Raw genomic sequence first — 21,865 nt, 5'->3', positions numbered from 1 at the left:
TATGGACATGATAAGAAATGAAACGGTTCCAGTTATTAATCATGTTTAATCTTTGCATACAGAAACCCAGTTTATAAATGAATGCACATGATCCTGTCTATACAGTAAATGTATTTGTTCTGTTGTGTCTTTTGATCAAGGTTAAAGCTGGTTTCGGGGTGAATCTGATTGGAGTTCTGGTGGTCATGCTGGCTATAAGCACATGGGGCGTCCCGCTTTTCCAGCTGTCCAAGTTCCCTGCCTGGGCAGTAATGAGAAATGTAACAGACAGCTTATAGGCACATATGGGAGAGAGTTGCTGAAATGACAGAAAGGAATGGACAACATTTTTCAATACATGGTGCAAGAGGCACATCTTTCTGCTCTGTTTGTGCTTGCTCCAAGTGAATGGCCTTGGATAAAATGCCTTCAACATGGGAAATAGGAAGACCTCCCCATAGTGGCCACCTTTTATTTGGGGGTCATGCAGTTTTCTCTTAAATTTTGGTTTTTACATGAATGTTAAATAATGCATTTTTAAACAGTCTTTGAAATATAGTTCTTTTAACATACAATCCCAAATCTGAAAAAGTTGGGACAGTATTGTGAAATTAAAACTGATTTGTAAATCCTTGACCTGTATTGTACTTGAAACAATACAGTAGCATGTTGTTTGATGTTTTACCTCATGAATTTTGTGTCCTGCCCCCCCCCCCAAAAAAAACACATTTTGATTCTTGCAATACATTTAAATAAACTGGGATGGTAAAACATTCATCACTTTTATAATATTGCCATTCTTCCTCACAAAACTGAAGATGTTTAGGGACTGGAGGCCCCAAATGATGAAGTGTTTCAGGTGTTGGGTTGTTCCATTCTTCCTGCAAACAGGTCTTAAGGTGTGCAACAGTATGGGGTCATCCTTTTTAATTTTGAAAATTCTCCACCCATTCTCTATTAGGGACAGAGGGGACAGGCACCCTCTTCTTCCACAGCTCTGCCTTTGTAATGTGTGCAGAATGTGGTTTTGCATTGTTTTGTTGAAATATCTCTGGAAAAGATGTGTTGAAGGCAGCACATGTTGCTCCAAAATCTCAGTGCACTTTTCTGCAGTAATGTGCCATCACAGAAGTAAGTTACCTTTACCAAGGGCACAGACACAACCCCATACCAGGACACACCCTGGCTTTTGGACTTGTTGCTGTTAACAGTCTGGATGGTCCTTTTAGTCTTTGGTCTGGGAGCACCAAAGATGGATGGCCATTTCATCCAAAAAAAGACCTGAAATACTGATTCATCTGACCAAAATACATTTCTGCTGTGTGATGGTCCATCCTAAATGCCTCCGAGCCCAAATAAATCAACAGTTAACATAAGGCTTCCTTTTTGCACAGTAAAGCTTTACCTGGCATTTGTGGATGTAATGCCGTATTGTCAAGCTTGACAAAGGTTTGAAAAAGTAATCCCGAGCCCATGTGGTTCTATCAGCTATAGATGAATGACGGTTCTTGATATAGTGCCGTCTGAGGGATTGGATATCACAGATGTTCAGGTTAGGCTTGTGCCCTTACACTTCATTTACCAAAAATTCATCCAGATTCCTTGAATCGTTTCATGATGATACAGTTAGGTCCATAAATATTTGGACAGAGGCAGTATTTTTCTAATTTTGGTTCTGTACATTACCACAATGAATTGTGAACAAAACAATTCAGATGCAGTTGAAGTTCAGACTTTCAGCTTTAATTCAGTGGGTTGAAAAAAGAGATTGCATAAAAATGTGAGGAACTAAAGCATTTTTTAAACACAATCCCTTCATTTCAGGGGCTCAAAAGTAATTGGACAAATTAAATAATTGTAAATAATAAAAAGTTCATTTCTAATACTTGGTTGAAAACCCTTTGTTGGCAATGACTGCCTGAAGTCTTGAACTCATGGACATCACCAGACGCTGTGTTTACTCCTTTTTAATGCTCTGCCAGGCCTTTACTGCAGCGGTTTTCAGTTGCTGTTTGTTTGTGGGCCTTTCTGTCTGAAGTTTAGTCTTTAACAAGTGAAATGCATGCTCAATTGGGTTGAGATCACGTGACTGACTTAGCCATTCAAGAATATTCCACTTCTTTGCTTTAATAAACTCCTGGGTTGCTTTGGCTTTACGTTTTGGGTCATTGTCCATCTGTATTATGAAACGCCGACCAATCAGTTTGGCTGGATCTGAGCACACAGTATGTCTCTGAATACCTCAGAATTAATCCGGCTGCTTCTGTCCTGTGTCACATCATTAATAAACACTAGTGACCCAGTGCCACTGGCAGCCATGCATACCCAAGCCATCACACTGCCGCCGCCGTGTTTTACAGATGGTGTGGTATGCTTTGGATCATGAGCTGTACCACACCTTCGCCATACTTTTTTCTTTCCATCATTCTGGTAGAGGTTGATCTTGGTTTCATCTGTCCAAAGAATGTTCTTCCAGAACTGTGCTGGCTTTTTTTAGATGCTTTTTAGCAAAGTCCAATCTAGCCTTTTTATTCTTGAGGCTTATGAGTGGCTTGCACCGTGCAGCGAACCCTCTGTATTTACTTTCATGCAGTCTTCTCTTTATGGTAGATTTGGATATTGATACGCCTACCTCCTGGAGAGTGTTGTTCACTTAGTTGGCTGTTGTGAAGGGGTTTCTCTTCACCATGGAAATTATTCTGCGATCATCCACTACTGTTGTCTTCTGTGAGTGTCCAGGTCTTTTTGCATTGATGAGTTCACCAGTGCTTTTTTTCTTTCTCAGGATGTACCAAACTGTAGATTTTGCCACTCCTAATATTGTAGCAATTTCTCGGATGGTTTTTTTCTCTTTTCGCAGCTTAAGGATGGCTTGTTTCACCTGCAGGGAGAGCTCCTTTGACCGCATGTTTTCTTCACAGCAAAATCTTCCAAATGCAAGCACTACACCTCAAATCAACTCCAGGCCTTTTATCTGCTTAATTGAGAATGACATAACGAAGGAATTTCCCACACCTGCCCATGAAATAGCCTTTGAGTCAATTGTCCAATTACTTTTGGTCCCTTTAAAAACAGGGTGGCACATGTTAAGGAGCTGAAACTCCTAAACCCTTCATCCAATTTTAACGTGGATACCCTCAAATGAAAGCTGAAAGTCTGGACTTTATGTCCATTATATAACTATAACTTGAATATGTTTCAGTAAACAGGTAAAAAACACAATGTGTGTCAGTGTCCAAATATATATGGACCCAACTGTATGTACCATAGAGGGTGAAATATCCAAATCCCTTCTCTTTCTTTGAGGAATATGGTTTTTAAACATTTCAATAATATCCTCACACAGTTGTTGACAAACTAGAGGTCCTTGGCCCATCTTTGCTCCTCAAATGCCCCTTTTCTACCAAAGCAGTTCCAGGGCTGGTTCGGGGCCAGTGCTTAGTTTGGAACCGGGTTTTCTGTTTCCACTGACAAAGAACTGGCTCTGGGGCCAGAAAAACCGGTTCCAGGCTAGCACCAACTCTCTGCTGGGCCAGAGGAAAGAACCGCTTACATCAGCGGGGGGGGCGGAGTTGTTAAGACCAACAACAATAAGACCGCGAAAGATTGCCATTTTTAAGCGACGAGAAGCAGCAGCTGTACAAACGCGAAGTCATCCATTATTATTATTGTTGCTGCTTCCATGTTGTTTTTGCTTCGATATTCGCGCCAAGGTTTATGCAAACGTAGCAATGTAACTGACATATACAGCGATGTAACTGACATGGCTTCCCTTAGCACCGTGAGCTATGGAAAAGCAAACTGGTTCTCAGCTGGCTCGCAAGTTGAATGAGTTGTGAACCAGCACTGGCCCCAAACCAGCCCTGGAACTGATTTGGTGGAAAAGGGGTAAAAGACCAGGTCTTTACTGGATACTAATTTTGTACCAAATAATGATGTGAATTTACTCATAACTAGCCCTAAATCACCCCTTCCCCCTTTTTTTTTGGAATGTTACAGGCCTGAAACCCAGGAATGGATGTATATTAAATGAAATTAAGTTAACCAACAAAGCATGAAATGCAAGTCAAAGGAAATTTAGAAGTCACTGATTTTTCATTTTCCACACTGTCCCAACTTTTTCTGATTTGGAGTTGTAGATCAGTGCAAACTTTGTATTGTGTTGGGGCTTGTTTTCAGTGTTTAAGTGATGGCTAATATAGAAAGCAAGCAAGCAGTTGGTATAAGGTGAATAGAAAACATTGTGTGATGTCACACTGCGACTGTAATTCATTTAAACAAGTCACATATTGCAGTGTTTAAAATGCATCAAATCACTGTAAATACTAAACTATGGTTCATTATACACTACATGATAGAACATTTATTTGCAACCAACTTTGCAATCTTTACGAACCGTAACAAAAAACAATAATAGGTTTAATCATCACAAAAATAGGGACTCCGCTGGCATTAAACATCACAAAAATAGGGACCCCACTTTTGGCCACAACTGTACATGTGTAACAGGATAAGCATATGCTTATTATTGAATCCTGTTACACATGTACAGTTGTGGCCAAAAGTTGAGACCAATAAATTTTGGTTTTCACAAAGTTTGTTGCTTGTGGTTTTAGATCTTTTTATCAGATGTTTCTATGGTATACTAAAGTACAATTATAAGCATTTCATAAGTTTCAAAAGCTTTTATTGACCTACATCAAGTTTATGCAAAGAGTCAATATTTACAGTGTTGACCCTTCTTTTTCCAAGACTCCTGGCATGCTAGATATCAGCTTCTGGGCCAAATCCTGACTGACAACCTACTCTTGCATAATCAGTGCTTGGAGTTTATCACAATTTTTGTGTTTGTCCACCCGCTTTTTGGAAGCTTGACTACAGGTTCTTGATGGGATTAAGATCTGGGGAGTTTCCTGGCCATAGACCCAAAATTTCAATGTTTTGTTCCCTAAGCCACTTTTGCTTTGCAACATGGTGCTACATCAAACTGGGAAAAAAAAAAAAAAACATTCATCACCAAATTGCTCCTGGATCATTGGGAGAAGTTGCTCTTGGAGGATGTTTTGATACCATTCTTTATTCATAGCAGTGTTTCTTAGGCAAAATTGTGAATGAGCCCACTCCCTTGGGATGAGAAGCAACCCCACACATTAATAGTCTCAGGATGCTTTATTGGTGGCATGACACAGGACTCATGGTAGTGCTCACCTTTTCTTCTCTGGACAATCATTTTTCCAGATGTCCCAAACAGTCTGAAGGGGGCTACATCAGAGAAAATAACCCCAGTCCTCTGCAGTCCAATCCCTGTACTTCCTGCAGAATGTCAGTCTGTCCTTGATATTTTTCTTGGAGAAAAGTTGCTTCTTTGCTGCCCTTCCTGACACCAGGTCATCCTCCAAAAGTCTTTGCCTCACTGTGCGTGCAGATGTACTAACACCTGCCTGCTACCTGCACTGGTAGTGACCCAATCCCGTAGCAGAATCCTCTTTAGGAGACGGTCCTGGGACTTGCTGGACTTTCTTGGGTGCCCTGAAGCCTTCTTCACAGCAACTGCACCTCCCTCCTTGAAGTTCTTAATAATCCGATAAATGGTTGATTTAGGTGCAATCTTGCTAGCAGCAATATGCCTATGAAGCCCTTTTGATGCAAAGCAATGATGACTGCACATATTTCCTTGGAGATAACCATGGTTAACAGAAGACAATGATTTCAAGCACCACCTCCTTTTTTAAAGCAACCAGTCTGCTCTTCTAATTCAATCAGCATGACAAAGTGATAACGAAGACAAGGCAGCTGATTAACACTTTCTCCTGAGCTAACGAGGTGATCACTATGATCACTGAAATTATGTTAGCAGGTCATTTTGTGGCAGGGCTAAAATGCAGTAGAAATGGGGTTTGTGTGATTTAAGTTTCATGGCAAGGAAAGACTTTGCAGTTAACTGCAATTCATCTGATCACTCTTAATCTACTCAATGCAAATTGCCACCATAAAAAGTGAAGTAGCAAACTTTGTGAAAACAAATGTCAGTCTCAACTAGGATCAATCTAGGATCCTTAAACAATCTATGCTCCTTTACTGACTCCAGTGTCACCTGTGTGCAGTTCAAGTTCAATGTTCTATAATTTTGGCACTCCCTCAACAGGTTCAAATCCTTCCTTCTCAATTTTCTCCTTGTACTTCAGGAAGTCTCTTCGTTTGGTGAAGTACTTCACCTGTCAATAGAACAGACAGAAGGCACATCAGTGTACAACAGGACATTAGAGTATATACACAGTAAGTATAAGTAGCTAATATAATCTGTACTAACTGAAAATACAATACTGGTAAAGAGCAGTCAACATTTTCATTTGAATGAAAATGCTGACTGCTCTTTACCAGTATTGTATTTTCAATACAAAACCATTCCTTTTAAACCCTGCCCATTCTCATGTTTGATTTTCAGCTAGTTCTGACACTTACATCCGAGTGGAGAAGTGCTGTTCTATCCTCTGCTCGTTGCCCTTTTATTGATCACCAGTAGATAAATACATTTATCATCAGGAAAAATGTTAAGGGAGATATCAGGGTCAACTGAACATAAAAATGACAGAACACTATTCCTGACCTGTAACTTCAGCTAGAAACCTGCCCTGGGCACCATTCAACATGAGAATGGGCAGGGTTTAAAAAAAAAAAAGAAAAGAACAAATACAACAGCTTATTGCAACCATCCACGAGAGGGCCTCATATTTTGGCTTCACTTTTGGACATTGTTTACAGGGGTTTATTCATAGTCATTAACATACACGTGTCAACACAACCCTATTATGCCAGTAATAAACACTTTGATACCACAGTTCTGTTGGATTCTTAAAATCTGTTTGTCAGAAGATTTTGAATAACTTTCTATAGCAGCAGCTCTGACAGTGGTTCTGCAAGGTTTATAGTAATGCAGTCCTAAAATTATTCTGATAAGTTATTGTTTCTGTAGTAAGACATTCACAGGGACTTGTATAATAAATGGGTTTTAAAACTTGAATGTTGAAACAAGTTTTCTGTGAGCTGTCTAACATTTTATGGAAGGAGTCTCCAGTGTCAGTTTCTTTTTAAAACAGTCAATATAAATCTTCAGGAGAGAGAGTTTTGTGCTTGCTGGGTTCTCCAACATGACAAGGTGAGGTTTTTATCTTCAACAGAAAGTAAAATAAAGGATCACTTGTTTAGTTGTTAAAATAAATAACAGGAACTAAGCTGTTTTACAGACATTCGACAGCATTAGTAGCAAAGTGTTTGTTTGCTACTAATACAAGACAGTTTATCAGTATAGTGCTTTTAACAGACGTGGTCACAAAGCAGCTTTACAGAAAAATAAAAGACTTTAAACAACTAATTTTATCCCTAATAAATTTATTTATCCCTGATAAGCAAGCCTGAGGCAACAGTGGCAAGGAAAAACTCCCTCAGATGACAGGAGGAAGAAACCTTGAGAGGAACCAGACTCAAAAGAGAACCCACCCAAACACTTTGCTACTAATGCTGTCGAATGTCTGTAAAACAGCTTAGTTCCTGTTATTTATTTTAACAACTAAACCATATGGTTGATAACAGATAGTGTGATTTATAAATAACTTGCTTATATAACTGTGTCCTATATAGTCAAAGTATAACTATGAAACCAGGAAATTCATTATAGCTTTAACATGAAGTCTATTTTGTTGAAGTTATCAACTGTTCATTGATGGAGACTTGAGTGCAAAACTCTTCATGACAACTGCAGTCCTAAAATTATGGTGGCAACTGTAGTGCTCAGCCATCACAGCAAAACTGTAAGTGTCCAGAGCCATCTTCCAAGTGCATCTTTTGACTATCTATAATGGGGCATCCTCCACGGGGGCAATGTGATGACACTCCAGCCAGAAGTACAGCATCAGGATGGATCAGGCAGGTCCAAAAAGCAGAGGTGGTCAACATCACTGGTGTCTCAGGATCGACATGTAACTTGACGGGGGGGGAGCAGAGCAAACACAGGTTCGTTAGGTATGCCCATTGTCACCTAATGGTTAACAGTATACATTTTGCGCCGATTGCAAGTGGGGACTCCAGCAAGAAAACCTATGAAAGCATAACTAAAAGAGCGTGAGAAGATAACACAGACATAAGGCCTGTTCTAAAAATAATCAATTCTTTCCTTAGAATTGGCTATGTACCCAAATCCTTTAAACTAGCAGCTATCAAACCCGTGATTAAAAACACCTGACCTCGATGCCTGTCAGCTGTCCAATTATAGGCCAATATCAAATATCCCCTTTACCACCAAGCTTCTAGAAAAAGCACAGCAGTTATGCTCATATCTACATAGGAATAACATCCATGAAATACATCAGTCAGGATTCAGACCTCAACATAGCACAGTACGGCACTGGTTAAAGGAGTAAATGACCTACTACTGACCTCTGATCAGAGCTGTGTCCCCCTGCTTGTATTGCTTGACCTTAGTGCAGCCTTTGACATCACTGATCATTCCATTCTCCTGGATAGATTAGAAAATGTTGTGGGAGTTAAGGGAGTGGCACTCTCCTGGTTCAGGTCTTGCTTAACTGATCACTATGTTGATGTAGTAAATGGTGATTTTTCTGGGATGTACAGCAGCCAGCCACTCCATCAATAAATCCAAGTTAACACAGGGGGCAGCATCCATACATCAGAGTTTACCAAATTTCTTTATGCCTGAGGACCCACCAGATTTACTCCTTTACCTAATAAAAAAAAAAACTATTAAACATGTTTTCAGCCAAGACTTAAAACACAGAGACCATGTCTAAGTCCCAAACACTACTTGGACGACTGTTCCATAACTGCGGGGTTTTGTAAGAAAAGGCTCTGCCCCCTGATGTAGGTGTGTACCTCATATGAGGGACCAACAGACAGCCTGCACCTTTTGATCCAAGTAGGCGTGGCGGGTTATAAAGGACCAGAAGTTCACTCAGGTACTGTGGCGCGAGACCATTCAGTGCTTTATAGGTCAATAGTAGTAGTTTGTAATCAATGTGAAATTTGATTGGGAGCCAATGCAATGTGGATAAGATAGGGGTGATGTGGTCATATCTTCTAGTTCTATTAAGGACTCTTGCTGCTGCATTTTGAACTAAGTGGTGCTTGTTCATGCAATTATTGGAACAGAGGTACCATGTATAAAGAACCAGAGGTAACATGTATAAAGAAAAAAAAGCAGTGGGCCTAAGACAGAACCTTGTGGAACACCAAACTTTACCTCAGTAGGTCTCGAAAAATCACCATTTACATCAACATACTGATAGTGATCAGTTAAGCAAGAACTGAGCCAGGAGAGTGCCACTCCCTTAACTCCCACAACATTTTCTAATCTATCCAGGAGAATGGAATGATCAGTGATGTCAAAGGCTGCACTAAGGTCAAGCAATACAAGCAGGGGGACACAGCTCTGATCAGAGGTCAATAGTAGGTCATTTACTATTTTAACCAGTGCTGTACTGTGCTATGTTGAGGTCTGAATCCTGACTGACGTATTTCATGGATGTTATTCCTATGTAAATATGAGCATAACTGCTGTGCTTTTTCTAGAAGCTTAGCGGTAAAGGGGATGTTTGATATTGGCCTATAATTGGACAGCTGACAGGCATCGAGGTCAGGTGTTTTTAATCACGGGTTTGATAGTTGCTAGTTTAAAGGATTGGGGTACATAGCCAATTCTAAGGAAAGAATTGATTATTTTTAGAAGAGGTTTAATTGCTTCTGGTATTATCTGTTTGAAGAGTTGTGTCACTAATGGATGTAGTACACAATTTGAAAATACTGATGAATTGATTAATGAAATTAGTTCAATTTCTCTAAGGGGAGTAAAACATTCTAATTGCTGATCTGATACAGTAATATTGTTAACAAAAGGGTTACTTAAATTATCTGGCCTTAAATTAGTAGTTGGAATTTTTTGTCTGATATTTTCAATTTTGCCACTGGGGTAGGGAACTCATGAAGTCTTTGCTACTACATATTGCAAGTATGCATGTGTTCATGGTGGTCTTTTTCTGAATTAATTTTTCTACAGTATTAAATAAGAATCTAAGATTATTTCTGTTACTCTATTAAGGTGGAACAATATGTTGATCTAGCAGCACTAAGAGCTTTTCTATACTTCAAGAGGCTCTCCTTCCATGCCAATTGGAATGCTACCAATTTTGTTTGACAGCATTTATGTTCTAATTTTTGAGTGGTCTGTTTTAAGGTGCAAGTAATTGTTAGACCAGGGTGCTAGTTTTTTTCTTTCTAATCATTTTTCTTTTAAGTGGAGCTACATAATCTAAAGTATAGCATTCAGCTGCCTGATCAAGTTCTGTGGGGGCTGACGGTGATCCAATCAAAGTTGATAACGGGAGACTACTGATAAAACTTAGTGCAGTAGTTAACGTGAATGTACATTTGACACAGTAACATGGCATGGTGCATATATTATTGCTCAGACACATTTTGAATAAGATAAAATAATTATATGAGGTACAGTGGTGCTTGAAAGTTTGTGAACCCTTTAGAATTTTCTATATTTCTGCATAAATGACCTAAAACATCAGATTTTTGCACAAATCCTAAAAGTAGACAAAGAGAACCCAGTTAAACAAATGAGACAAAAATATTATACTTGGTAATTTATTTATTGAGGAAAATGATCCAATATTACATATGTGAGTGGCAAAAGTATGTGAACCTCTAGGATTAGCAGTTAATTTGAAGGTGAAATTAGAGTCAGGTGTTTTCAATCAATGGGATGACAAATCAGGTGAGAGTGGGCACCCTGTTTTATTTAAAGAACAGAGATCTATCAAAGTCTGATCTTCACAACACGTTTGTGGAAGGGTATCATGGCACGAACAAAGATTTCTGAGGACCTCAGAAAAAGTGTTGTTGATGCTCATCAGGCTAGAAAAGGTTACAAAACCATCTCTAAAGAGTTTGGACTCCACCAATCCACAGACAGATTGTGTACAAGTGGAAGAAATTCAAGACCATTCTTACCCTCCCCAGGAGTGGTCGGCCAACAAAGATCACTCCAAGAGCAAGGCGTGTAATAGTCGGCGAGGTCACAAAGGACCCCAGAGTAACTTCTAAGTAACTGAAGGCCTCTCTCACATTGGCTAATGTTCATGAGTCCACCATCAGGAGAACACTAAACAACAATGGTGTGCATGACAGGGTTGCAAGGAGAAAGCCACTGCTCTCCAAAAAGAACACTGCTGCTCATCTGCAGTTTGCTAAATATCACGTGGACAAGCCAGAAGGCTATTGGAAAAATGTTTTCTGGACGGATGAGATCAAGATAGAACTTTTTGGTTTAAATGAGAAGCATTATGTTTGGAGAAAGAAAAACACTGGATTCCAGCATAAGAACCTTATCCCATCTGTGAAACATGGTGGTGGTAGTATCATGACTTGGGCCTGTTTTGCTGCATCTGGGCCAGTATGGCTTGCCATCATTGATGGAACAATGAATTCTGAATTATACCAATGAATTCTAAAGGAAAATGTCAGGACATCTGTCCATGAACTGAATCTCAAGAGAAGGTGGGTCATGCAGCAAGACAACCCTAAGCACACAAGTCATTCTACCAAAGAATGGTTAAAGAAAAATCAAGTTAATGTTTTGGAATGGCCAAGTCAAAGTCTTGACCTTAATCCAATCAAAATGTTGTGGAAGGACCTGAAGCGAGCAGTTCTTGTGAGGAATCCCACCAATGTCCCAGAGTTGAAGCTGTTCTGTACAGAGGAATGGGCTAAAATTCCTCCAAGCAGGTGTGCAGGACTGATCAACAGTTACCGGAATCGTTTAGTTGCAGTTATTGCTGCACAAGAGGGTCACACCAGATACTGAAAGCAAAGGTTCACATACTTTTGCCACTCACAGATATGGACTATTGGATCATTTTCCTCAATAAATAAATGATCAAGTATAATATTTTTTTTCTCTCATTTGTTTAACTGGGTTTTCTTTATCTACTTTTAGGACTTGTGTAAAAATCTGATGTTTTAGGTCATATTTATGCAGAAATATGGAAAATTCTAAAGGGTTCACAAACTTTCAAGCACCACTGTAGCTTCAAAGTGCGGAAGTGTGACTATATTTTCTATATTTAATCCGAATGTTAGTATTAGGTCGAGAATGTGACCACCATTATGAGTAGGTTCTATGATGTTATGATTAACCCCAACTGAAGCTAGAATGGACACGAATGCTGTTTTCAGAGGGTCTTCCAAGTTATCGAACTGAATATTTAAGTCTCTAACAATCAAAGCTTTGTCTAAGGAAATAACCAAGCCTGAGATGAAAGCCGCAAATTCAGAAAGAAGTTCAGAATATGGCCCCAGGGGCCTGTAAATAATAAGTAAAAGAATTGACTAGGTAGACTTATTTGTGGCGACACGTTATGTTCGTATGAAGAACTTCAAATTAATTGAACTTATAACCAGGTTTTTATGTTACACCTAGATAACAGTTATAAATGACTGCGACACCTCCTCTGCCAGTTAGAGGAGGCTGGCGTATATAATTGTATCCAGGAGGACCAACTTCATTTAATGCTATATGCTCATTTGGCTTAATCCAGGTTTCTATTAAATACAGTACATTAAACTCTTGAACAGTAATAAGTTCATTAACAATTAGCGCTTTAGACCTAAGCGCTATATTTCATAGTATATCTAATATTTAATAGCCCTACCTTTAGAACAAAGGTGCTGGCATTGGCTATACAGTCAGTATGATCTAATTTTATATTAATTAAAATGAACTAGAAGAGACTAAGTATTTCTACTTTTTTGTATAGCTCAGGGAACAGACACAGTCTCAATATAATGGAACCTGAGTGACGACTCTGTGCAGCTAGCAGACAGTCAGTTTCGCCTGTTCATCTGCTCCCTGGCCTTGGCTCTGGATTGTCATAAATTAATCATGCCTGTTGTGAGACTATGAGCTATGCTGCAAAAAAATGAGAGCAGCACCTTCCCGAGTGGGATGGATACCGTCTAGCCCTGCCCTCAAAACTACTCCAATTTTCTATAAATCCATTTATTTTTCTATAAATGACATTCTTTTTTAGAGCACCACCTGGACAACCAGCAGTTCAGCAGCCATAACCTTGCTGTAAGCTATATCGCCACGCTGCATTGGGATGGGGCCAGAGCACACTACAGCATCAGACATCGCCTTTGCTAATTTAAACACAGGTGATCTCTGATTAATGCCCTCCTTGCCCGGTCTGTGAGTTTTGGTGGGCAGCCTTCTCGTCAGGTTTATAGTGGTGCCATATTCTTTGATTTTGCTATAATGGTGCTCCCTGGAATATTCAACATTTGGGATGTTTTTTATAACCCAACCCTGATCCATACTTCTTCACAAATTTGTCTCTGACCTGTTTGGAGTACTCCTTGGTTTTCATGTTGCTTTCTTAGTAGTGTTGCAGAGTCAGGGTCCTTCCAGAACAGGTTGCAATATACAGACATCATGTGACACTTTGATTGCGCACAGGTGGCTCTTAATCAACTAATTATGTGACTTATGAAGTGAACTGGTTGGACCAACTCTTATTTAGGGGTTTCACACGAAAGGGGGCGAATACCTACTGTATGCACACTCCAGATTTCTGTTTTTTTTTTTCCACCTTATTGTTTGTCACAATAAAACAATGTGCACCTTTAAAGTGGTAGGCATGTTGTGTAAATCAAATGGTGCTAACCCTCCAAAAATCCATTTTAATTCCATCTTGTAATACAACAAAACAGGACAAACAGAAAGGGGAATGAATACTTCTGCAAGACACTGTATATTATTAGCTCTTCCTACATGAATATCTTTGAAATCCTGTGCTTACCTAAGACCCTAAGATTACCTGCTCTGTCCGCCGCTGTGGCTCCCACTATACACCCAACTAAAGCTGGTGCCCCTAAAGGCCTAGCTAATTTCACATGCCACAGATTGAATCTCCCATAACCAGAGCTCTTTCAGGTTTCTCAGTGGGTGCATCACTGAGGACAGCAAACCTGTTAGATGTGAAGTGGACAGGAGTGGTGCTCCCATGGGCGAGCCTTAGTGGTAGCATTGGCTCTACAATTATGCCACTGAGTTGTCACCCATTAGCCCCACTGTGAAGGCTCTAATGCCAGAGTTGGGGGACTGCTAACTCCACCTACGGCATCCACACTTTCCCCTACATAAACTGCACTGCTCTCTAGAGACTGGATGCACACCTCTAAAGCTGGAATCTTCTCCGTCAGACAGCTAACTAATATACACTAAAAGTTTGATTCCCATCTCACACAGTATGTATTAACGACAGAGGAAGAATGACTAAACCTTCCTGCACTTAACACACTGAATGTGTGCCATGATAAATAGTTCACACACCTTCATCAAAGATCTGCTAATATTAATGCAGATCGGATGTGGATGGCCTCCGATTGCTGTCTTTGCCGGGGGGTTAATGAGAAAAATGAAAGTGCGGACAAAGGGAAAGTGAAAATACAACAAAAAACAATAGCAGAAAATTATTTGCAGAAAAGAAAGATTGTATACTAAATACAGAAAGGAAAAAATAAGAGACTTGCAGCGAACAATTCAGAAACAGGAATCACATCACAGCTCTTTACAAGACCTCTGAATAAACAAACATTTTGTTAATGACAAAAGTCCAAGTTCATAGTGATGCATATTTCAACGATTTTTTCTGAAAAATCAGAAACTAAGTAAAAACTTTTAAGTGTGGTGATAATAGTTGCTGATTGTCCATCACTAGAAAAACAGAACCACATCACAGCCTAAACAACTGGACCAAACATGCATTACAAACCTACCCACTGAACAGGACAATTGGCTTCAAATTCTTTGTGATATTTCTCACAGGCAGTTGTGTTGTCTTGGTTGAGGTCCAGACACTTCCAAAACTCATCTCTTGCTCTCCAGCAGGCTTGCCTCTGCTTGGAGTTTGGGGCGGTCATAACTTCCCAGTTAATCCTGTATGAACCCAGATAAGCTGTCAGAGTGAGGCACCTGTGTGGAATAAGCCACAAATTATTAGCTGTATGAATAAAACTATAATTATAAAAGAGCAATTCCAGCGTTATGGACGTGACACTTGAACTCAAAATGGCAACAAATGACCCAGTGCATGTTTTATTGTCTCCCAGTATTTAAACAGGTGTTGCATATTTTAAGGCTGTACCATACTGGAGAAGTGATAGAACAAGAACAATTCCCATAGTACATCTAGGGCATGCCAGAAAATGCCAATAAAAGATGCGTTATGGATGTGACAGAAAAAGTATCACTTTTCTTGGGTGACTGTACATTTTTATCAAACTCTGTGAAATCGTAAACCTAATGTCGAAATGGAGATATCCATTTGATAGAGGGGTCCAAGGTGAATATTAAAAAATCTTTGTTTAAAATATTTTGTATTTCATGCAGAGTTTCGGAAGGAAAAGTCAGCGTTATGGATGTGACGAAATTCCGTTATGGATGTGACGCGTCTGAAATAGACATGGCATATGTTTAGAAAATCAGCAATTTAACCACCATAACCCTTTGAAAAACTCTCTAAATATCAGCTAAAACTATCAAAGTTCTTAAATAATATTTAGGATGGCTATTGTTTTGCTGTTTTGTGGATTTTAGCATACATTTCTGTGGCTTGTGGCAATAATATAGAATTGTACATGATCAAAGTTGATTTTAGCTTGGGGTTTACATTATAAGAAAGAAAGACTGACAGTGACATATTAGGTTGGTTACAAATTGGTTCAACTTATTCACATCTGTAAAATACAGGCCTAGGTGATATCTCTGGGAGTGGTTTTGATGTATTACATGTTGCTTTATTTTTGCATGGTGAGGTTGACATTTACATGGAATTGCCCAAAACTAATTTTAAGGTAGACAAAGAGGGATGGGTTGATTATTGGGCTTATCAGGTTTATTTCTGTCATGTCAAATGCTTCTAACTTCCTGTAAAGTTAGACTTTCAAATCTAATCTACTGTTTTGCTGAATAGCCAAGACAGGCAAAGCTTAGAGACAGGTTATTTGGAGCAGTGTGTTAAATCAGGCGTGCAGTGATCAGTTAAACTACTGAATGATGTGATAAGTAATGAGAAGCTTTAGTGTCAGTCAGCTGACCACTGACAGGTTTTAACAATCTGTGAAATAACTGACAGCAGTTTGACTCTCACCTCCTGACACAGTATGTACGTCAATAATTTAAGGGGGGGACACAATCATTAGACTGCTTATTTTTTGATAATTTCATAAATTTACTTTTTTTTTGTATATTTTTATACATTTTAACAAATGTGTTGGTTTATTAAGAACTGATTTGTCAACTGATCGTTAACACTTATTGATTGTTACCTCAGCAGCAAACGGACATTGGGCCAGTGTTAGCTATTCATTAAGCCAGTGTTGGATATCAACGATGGTCTAACATAATTTTGTCCACTGGGCCAATGTTGAGCCACCAGATATTCAGCCACATACAGTATAAATCGACCAACTGAAAACTGGCAAAGTTATAACGAAAAGTGGGCCTTTGCCAATGTTGGGTCAACTTTGGTAGGAATATCAGGGTGTTTCTTTGCCAGCGTTGGGCCAATCTTGGGCAATTTTGTCCACGAGGCCAACATTAAGTCATCAGGGACAACAGATATTTAGCAACTTTTAAATCCACCTAGCCAACATTAATATGGTTGCCAGAATTGGGTGAGCATTTGTAACAGATGTTTTAATGAACTTACCAATAAGAATCACATATAGTAAGACGAAAATAAAATATTTTCCGCAGCTATAATGCAACTGCCATGTTTAATATAATCCACAGCTCTTGGTAATGTTGTAACTCAAAACAGAACCGGGGCACACCTCCAACCACATTCCCTCCACATCCGGCGCCGAGTGATGACGTTGCCAGTAACTGTAAATATGTTACATGACCACTAGATGGCGATCGTGTTACTCACCTCGCTGCATTGAAATTGTTTGCCTTGTACTTTAAGGAAAAATGTTCAAATACTTATCTTTATGACAGAAATATTTGTTTGGCATGCTTGAAACTAAGCCAGTGATGTAATGATTCATCACACATTTACGTTACCCTGTCATACATCGATAACTTCATCAATCACATCATCCACATCCTGTCAACTTGCATAGCTACAACACACTCTTGAATGTGAAAATGTACTCATGTTTGTCCTACAATAAACTGATAAACATCTCTGAATAGCTGCGTCTGTCAGTGACTGTTTGCTCCCGGATCGATCCGTGAGGTAGAATCTCTTAGGCGGCAGAGGGTCTACATTCCTAGATCATACTATGCATACTTCAGTGCATACAAGAATGAGAAAATGGATTAACATAATTTAATATTAATTATGAAATAAAACTGTCAACTTACGGCTGCTTTCTTTTAATAAGTTTGTCCAAATTTGGGGTAAGTGAGGACAATGCAATCCGGAATTCATGTTCAACATTGTTTCTTTCTGCTTTTTTCCTCTTTAACTGGGGGAGAGCAGAAAAAACAGCTTCACATAAATATGTAGTACTGAATGACAAAAGCACTCTGATTGCATGGCTAGCAAGAGCAGGATACTCGAGTGCAATGCTGCACTAGAACAGAGGAAACTCAGTTTTGAGAACAACTTCTGAAGACCACGATCGCATGATAACTCAACCAGTTGAGGTTCTTCCTCAGATTTATCTGAGGAATTAGTTTCCACATCGACTCCAAATGGCTCCCTTATCCACTCATCGGCCAACACCATCTCCTCTTCTGGAAAGTAATCACAAAATTGCATGTGCAGTTTCTCCAAATGGGCACAAATCACCCTTTTCACCACTGAGCTATCTGAGTCGGAGGGTTTTGTTTGTTTGTTTATTTGTTCATTTAAACCTGACACATTTGATAGCATATCCACCCTTGCTGTTGGTTACATGCTTGGTCCACAGAGTCAACTTATTTTTGAAGTCATTAACTTTGTCAGTTTGCTCAAATCGGTTATGCCCCCTCCGTTGTAATGGCACATTCAGTGCATTCATATGATCAAAGATGTCTGCAAGATAAGACAGACGAGCAAGCCACAGGTCATCGTTAAATACTCTGCTCAACCTTATTTCTTTTCAGCAATAAAAGCTCACTCACAAACACGGGATAACATGTTGCCCTGCCAACAGACTTCAGCATAGACTGCAATGCAATTAGCAGAGAGTCAAGTCAACTTTATTATATAGGTAACTATGGATCTGTGAGACCGAGGGATGACCATCACTACGGTCTAAAAAAGGAATGATCACCTTCATTCTGCCCATCACCGAGACCATATGTCAACAAAGTCATGTCCATGACCTTCGGAAGCAGAATGACTCGCGTTATAAATAGCAGAGATTGCTCCCGGTTCAGTCTCCTACCTTGAGTACCTCAGGATGGTCCAAGCGACAAGGATAGTGACGGTCATCCCTCGGTCTCACAGATCCATAGTTACCTTCGTAACTTACGATCTGTTTCGACCTCGCTCTAACCATCACTACGGTCTAAAAAAGGGATGACATATACCAAAAGAGTCGCGAGGAACCCAGAATTAATCATTAGAACCTCGCTCAGTCATGGACATGAGGGCGGCATTGCCGACCGGAGCTGGGCGAGTTACGTCCACCCTGTAAAATCTGGTAAAAGTGCATGGCGTAGCCCATGAAGCTGTTGCACAGATATTGCCTGCTGCCACACCCCTAAGGGCAGCCCAAGACGTAGCTACACTTCTGGTAGAGTGAGCCCTCGTACCCGAAGGGACCGGTATCCCCTGAGCCCTGTAAGCGTGGGAAATAACCTCCACCAGCCAATGAGACAGCCTCTGTTTGGAAAGTGGCAGCCCGCGCTTCGCCGCCCCATAATAGACAAAAAGTTGAGAATGCGTTCTCCTCAAGGACTGTGTACGGGCCAGATAAGCCCTCAAGGCCCTGACTGGGCACAAAGTGAACAACTTGTCCTGCTCTGCCTGTGAGGCAGAGGAAGGCTGGAATTGGGACACCTCCAGAACCTGATTGATGGATTGCTGATTAAGAACCTTTGGCAGAAAAGCTGGATTTGGCCAAAGCGACATGCCAGTGCCTCCTGCCTGCCACCTTAGACAGTCATCGCTAACAGAGAGAGCACACAGCTCTCCGACCTGCTTTGCTGAACAGAGTGCCAAGAGAAAGGCAGTCTTAAGGGACAAAAATCGCAAATCTGCGTCTGAAATAGGCTCATACGGACCTTCAGTGAGCAATGTTAAGACTGTGGGCAGATGTCAGCTCGGCGCCCGCAAGGTGCTACCTGGACGCAACCGGCGGGCTCCCTTCAAAATTGGCCAATCAAAGGATGCCTACCCAGGGGTCTTTTGTCTGCGCCCTGGTGAAAGGCTGAAATGGCTGAAGCATAGAACTGACTTTATTGAACTGACTGCCTTGATCCAAATGGGACTGCAAGAAGTGTAAAATGTGGCACACAGAGCAAACTGCTAGCTCAAGACCCATGCCAGCACACCAATCTGAAAAGATTCTCCATCTGAGTGCATAGCAAGCTCTAGTTGATGGAACCCTGGTGTTATTGAGTGTCTCTTGAACAGACTCATCTAGCCGCTCAGTGATGGACTCTGCAGGGGCCAAACCCATAGACGTAGGGCACATGAGTTTGGATACCAGATCCGCCCGTCTGCCTGTGACAGAAGATCCGCTCTGCATGGTAACCGCCATGGCTGACCCTGCAGCAGCCGGAGTAGGTCCGGGAACCAAGGCCTTGATGGCCACCATGGAGCAACCAGCAGGACTGAGTGTTGGCCCTCTCCGATCCTCCGGAGGACCTGAGCTATGAGAGGGAGTGGAGGAAAAGCATACAACAAGTTTGTTGGCCATTCTTGTGACAGAGCATCTAGGCCCAGACTGCCCCCCTGCTCCGTGAGGGAGTACCTTTCCAGGCAGTGTGTTGTCTCTGCTGATGCAAAGAGATCCACTTGTGCAACACCGTACCGCATACAGATCTGGCGGATGACGTCCGTGTTCAGTCTCCATTCTCCTGGGAGTGGCCCCGTCCTGGAGAGAATGTTGGCCGCTCTGTTCTCCACACTCAGGATGTGCACTGCCCTCAGTGAAGAGAATCATGGCCATGCCCATGTCAGCAACTCCTCCGCCACCTGGAGGCACCGCCGGGACCCTTAGTGATTCATATGATACACCGCCGAGGTGCTGTCTGTTCTCACAAGAGAATGTTGGTCTTGCAACACTGACAGGAATCTTCAAAGAGCGAGATGGATGGCCTTCAGTTCAAGGACATTTATGTGCTCCAACATCCACGGGGGTTGCCACATGCCCCTCACCGACCATCCTTCCCAGACAGCTCCCCAGCCTGTCAGGGACGTGTCCGTCGAGATGACCTGTCTCCTGTGGGGAAGGCCCCCCAGTGGGACACCTTGGAGCAGGAACTCCCGGTCCCTCCAAGGAAGTAGAGCTTGGATGCAAGCCCGAGACACACGCAGCCTCACCTGCCTGTTGTCTTTCGGATGGAGATGAAAAGCGTTGAACCAGCACTGCAGGGGGCGTGCCCTCAGCAGGCCAAGAGGAATTACTGCTGCTGCTGCAGCCATCAAACCCAGCAGCTTCTGGACTCTGTGAGCCGTAACAAGACTGCCCAAACAGAAATACTTCAGCATTTCGATCAAGCTGTCCACTCTCCGTGGAGTGAGAGACGCCGTCATGCCGACTGAGTCAAAGAAGATGCCAAGGAATTCCACCTGTTGGCGGGGTTGCAGGTTGCTCTTCTTGTGGTTGACAGTGAAGCCCAAGGATTGGATGTGGGCCAGAACTGTGTCTGTGTCCTGCACTAGTCCGGGAGCCAAAGGCCCAAATTTGGCTGAACCTGGCTTCGTTGGTTAAAGTTTTTTTTTTGCTGTTTGTTGTTGTCCAAGGTCTACTCATTAAGATAAGAGAGGGTGCCCGGTGATATCCCTTGGGCAATTCCGGATATTGGCCCTTTATTGTTGGATGTGCTGCAGTCATAGCCTAAATTCTGACATTTTGACATTCTTCACTTTATGTTCACCAAAGTCTATATATCATACTTATTTTTGTGTTTGTTAACATAATAGGATGAGTTTAAGGCCTGGGGGTGGGGTTCCAGCCATGGTTGGGGGTGTGGCCATGCAATTGGGGGCAGGGCTTATACCAAAAAGCCCTTTATTACTCTATTACTTTGGTTGTTAATGCGAGCCTTAAATTATTAGGCATACACTCCATTGTCATCCTTGTGTTTACTTCTGCAGGGGCATATGAGGGACACAATTAGCTAATTCAAGCCAACTTGTGTAGCTATCTTGCTAACTAATAATTTAATCACACTGCCCCCAAAAGATCACAGCACGCATAAGCTAAGCAGAGAAACTATTTGACTGTAATCATGAAAGAGCAGTGACATGTACTCACTGCTCACCAGTGAACTAGACCCATAGTTTCACAACACTGGCTAGCACACCCAACTCTCACCTAGTAAATGCTAGTCACTGATTTTTTTAAGCTAATACATTAAGCTAATAGATTGCTTATTTTAACAATATTGACTGTTGAAATAGTAATGTCCCTGGTTCCCTAGTAAAATTCAGGGCATTGTCCCCGATTATCATCTCAAAAGTCTGTTAACCTTACCCTCACCCCCACTCCAAACCACACTGCTTGTGGACTGAGAGTCATGTGCACTAGCCAGTCCACTGACTAGCACGACTTTTAAAACGTTGGGCAGTAAGGTTTCCTTAAGCTAATACATTAAGCTAATAGATTGCTTATTTTTACGATATTGACTGTTGAAATAGTA

At 41.1% G+C, this 21,865-nt stretch overlaps 2 protein-coding genes across 5 annotated transcripts in view; one reads left to right on the top strand and one right to left on the bottom strand.

Annotated features, from left to right (window-relative positions):
• Window positions 1-278, top strand: part of slc13a4 (solute carrier family 13 member 4) — a 48,531-nt gene extending 48,253 nt beyond the window's left edge. For both annotated transcript variants that reach the window (XM_060902757.1, XM_060902756.1), the window contains one exon: window positions 141-278. In XM_060902757.1, coding sequence (XP_060758740.1) covers window positions 141-278 — 138 coding nt within the window. The remainder of the gene's footprint in view (window positions 1-140) is intronic.
• On the bottom strand, window positions 27-16,909 carry LOC132869544 (cytochrome c oxidase assembly factor 6 homolog). 3 transcript variants are annotated; one of them, XM_060902760.1, is made up of 4 exons: window positions 16,770-16,909; window positions 14,836-15,031; window positions 6,074-6,194; window positions 27-298 (listed from the first exon to the last, which is right to left on the bottom strand). In XM_060902760.1, exons 2-3 carry the CDS (start codon window positions 14,977-14,979, stop codon window positions 6,099-6,101), a joined length of 240 nt encoding a protein of 79 aa, XP_060758743.1. In that variant the 5' UTR covers window positions 14,980-15,031; window positions 16,770-16,909; the 3' UTR covers window positions 27-298; window positions 6,074-6,098. The 3 variants fall into 3 exon arrangements, with proteins under 3 accessions (XP_060758743.1, XP_060758742.1, XP_060758741.1); XM_060902759.1 differs by having other exon boundaries at window positions 27-241; XM_060902758.1 differs by lacking the exon at window positions 27-298 and adding an exon at window positions 8,413-8,491 and having other exon boundaries at window positions 6,108-6,194.
• Window positions 16,910-21,865: the final 4,956 nt, after the last annotated feature.

This window comes from Neoarius graeffei, chromosome 21, assembly GCF_027579695.1.
Source record: "Neoarius graeffei isolate fNeoGra1 chromosome 21, fNeoGra1.pri, whole genome shotgun sequence".
Taxonomy (NCBI): Eukaryota; Metazoa; Chordata; class Actinopteri; order Siluriformes; family Ariidae; genus Neoarius; species Neoarius graeffei.
Note: the sequence above shows the minus strand (reverse complement) of the source record. Positions and strands in the feature narration are given on the sequence as shown.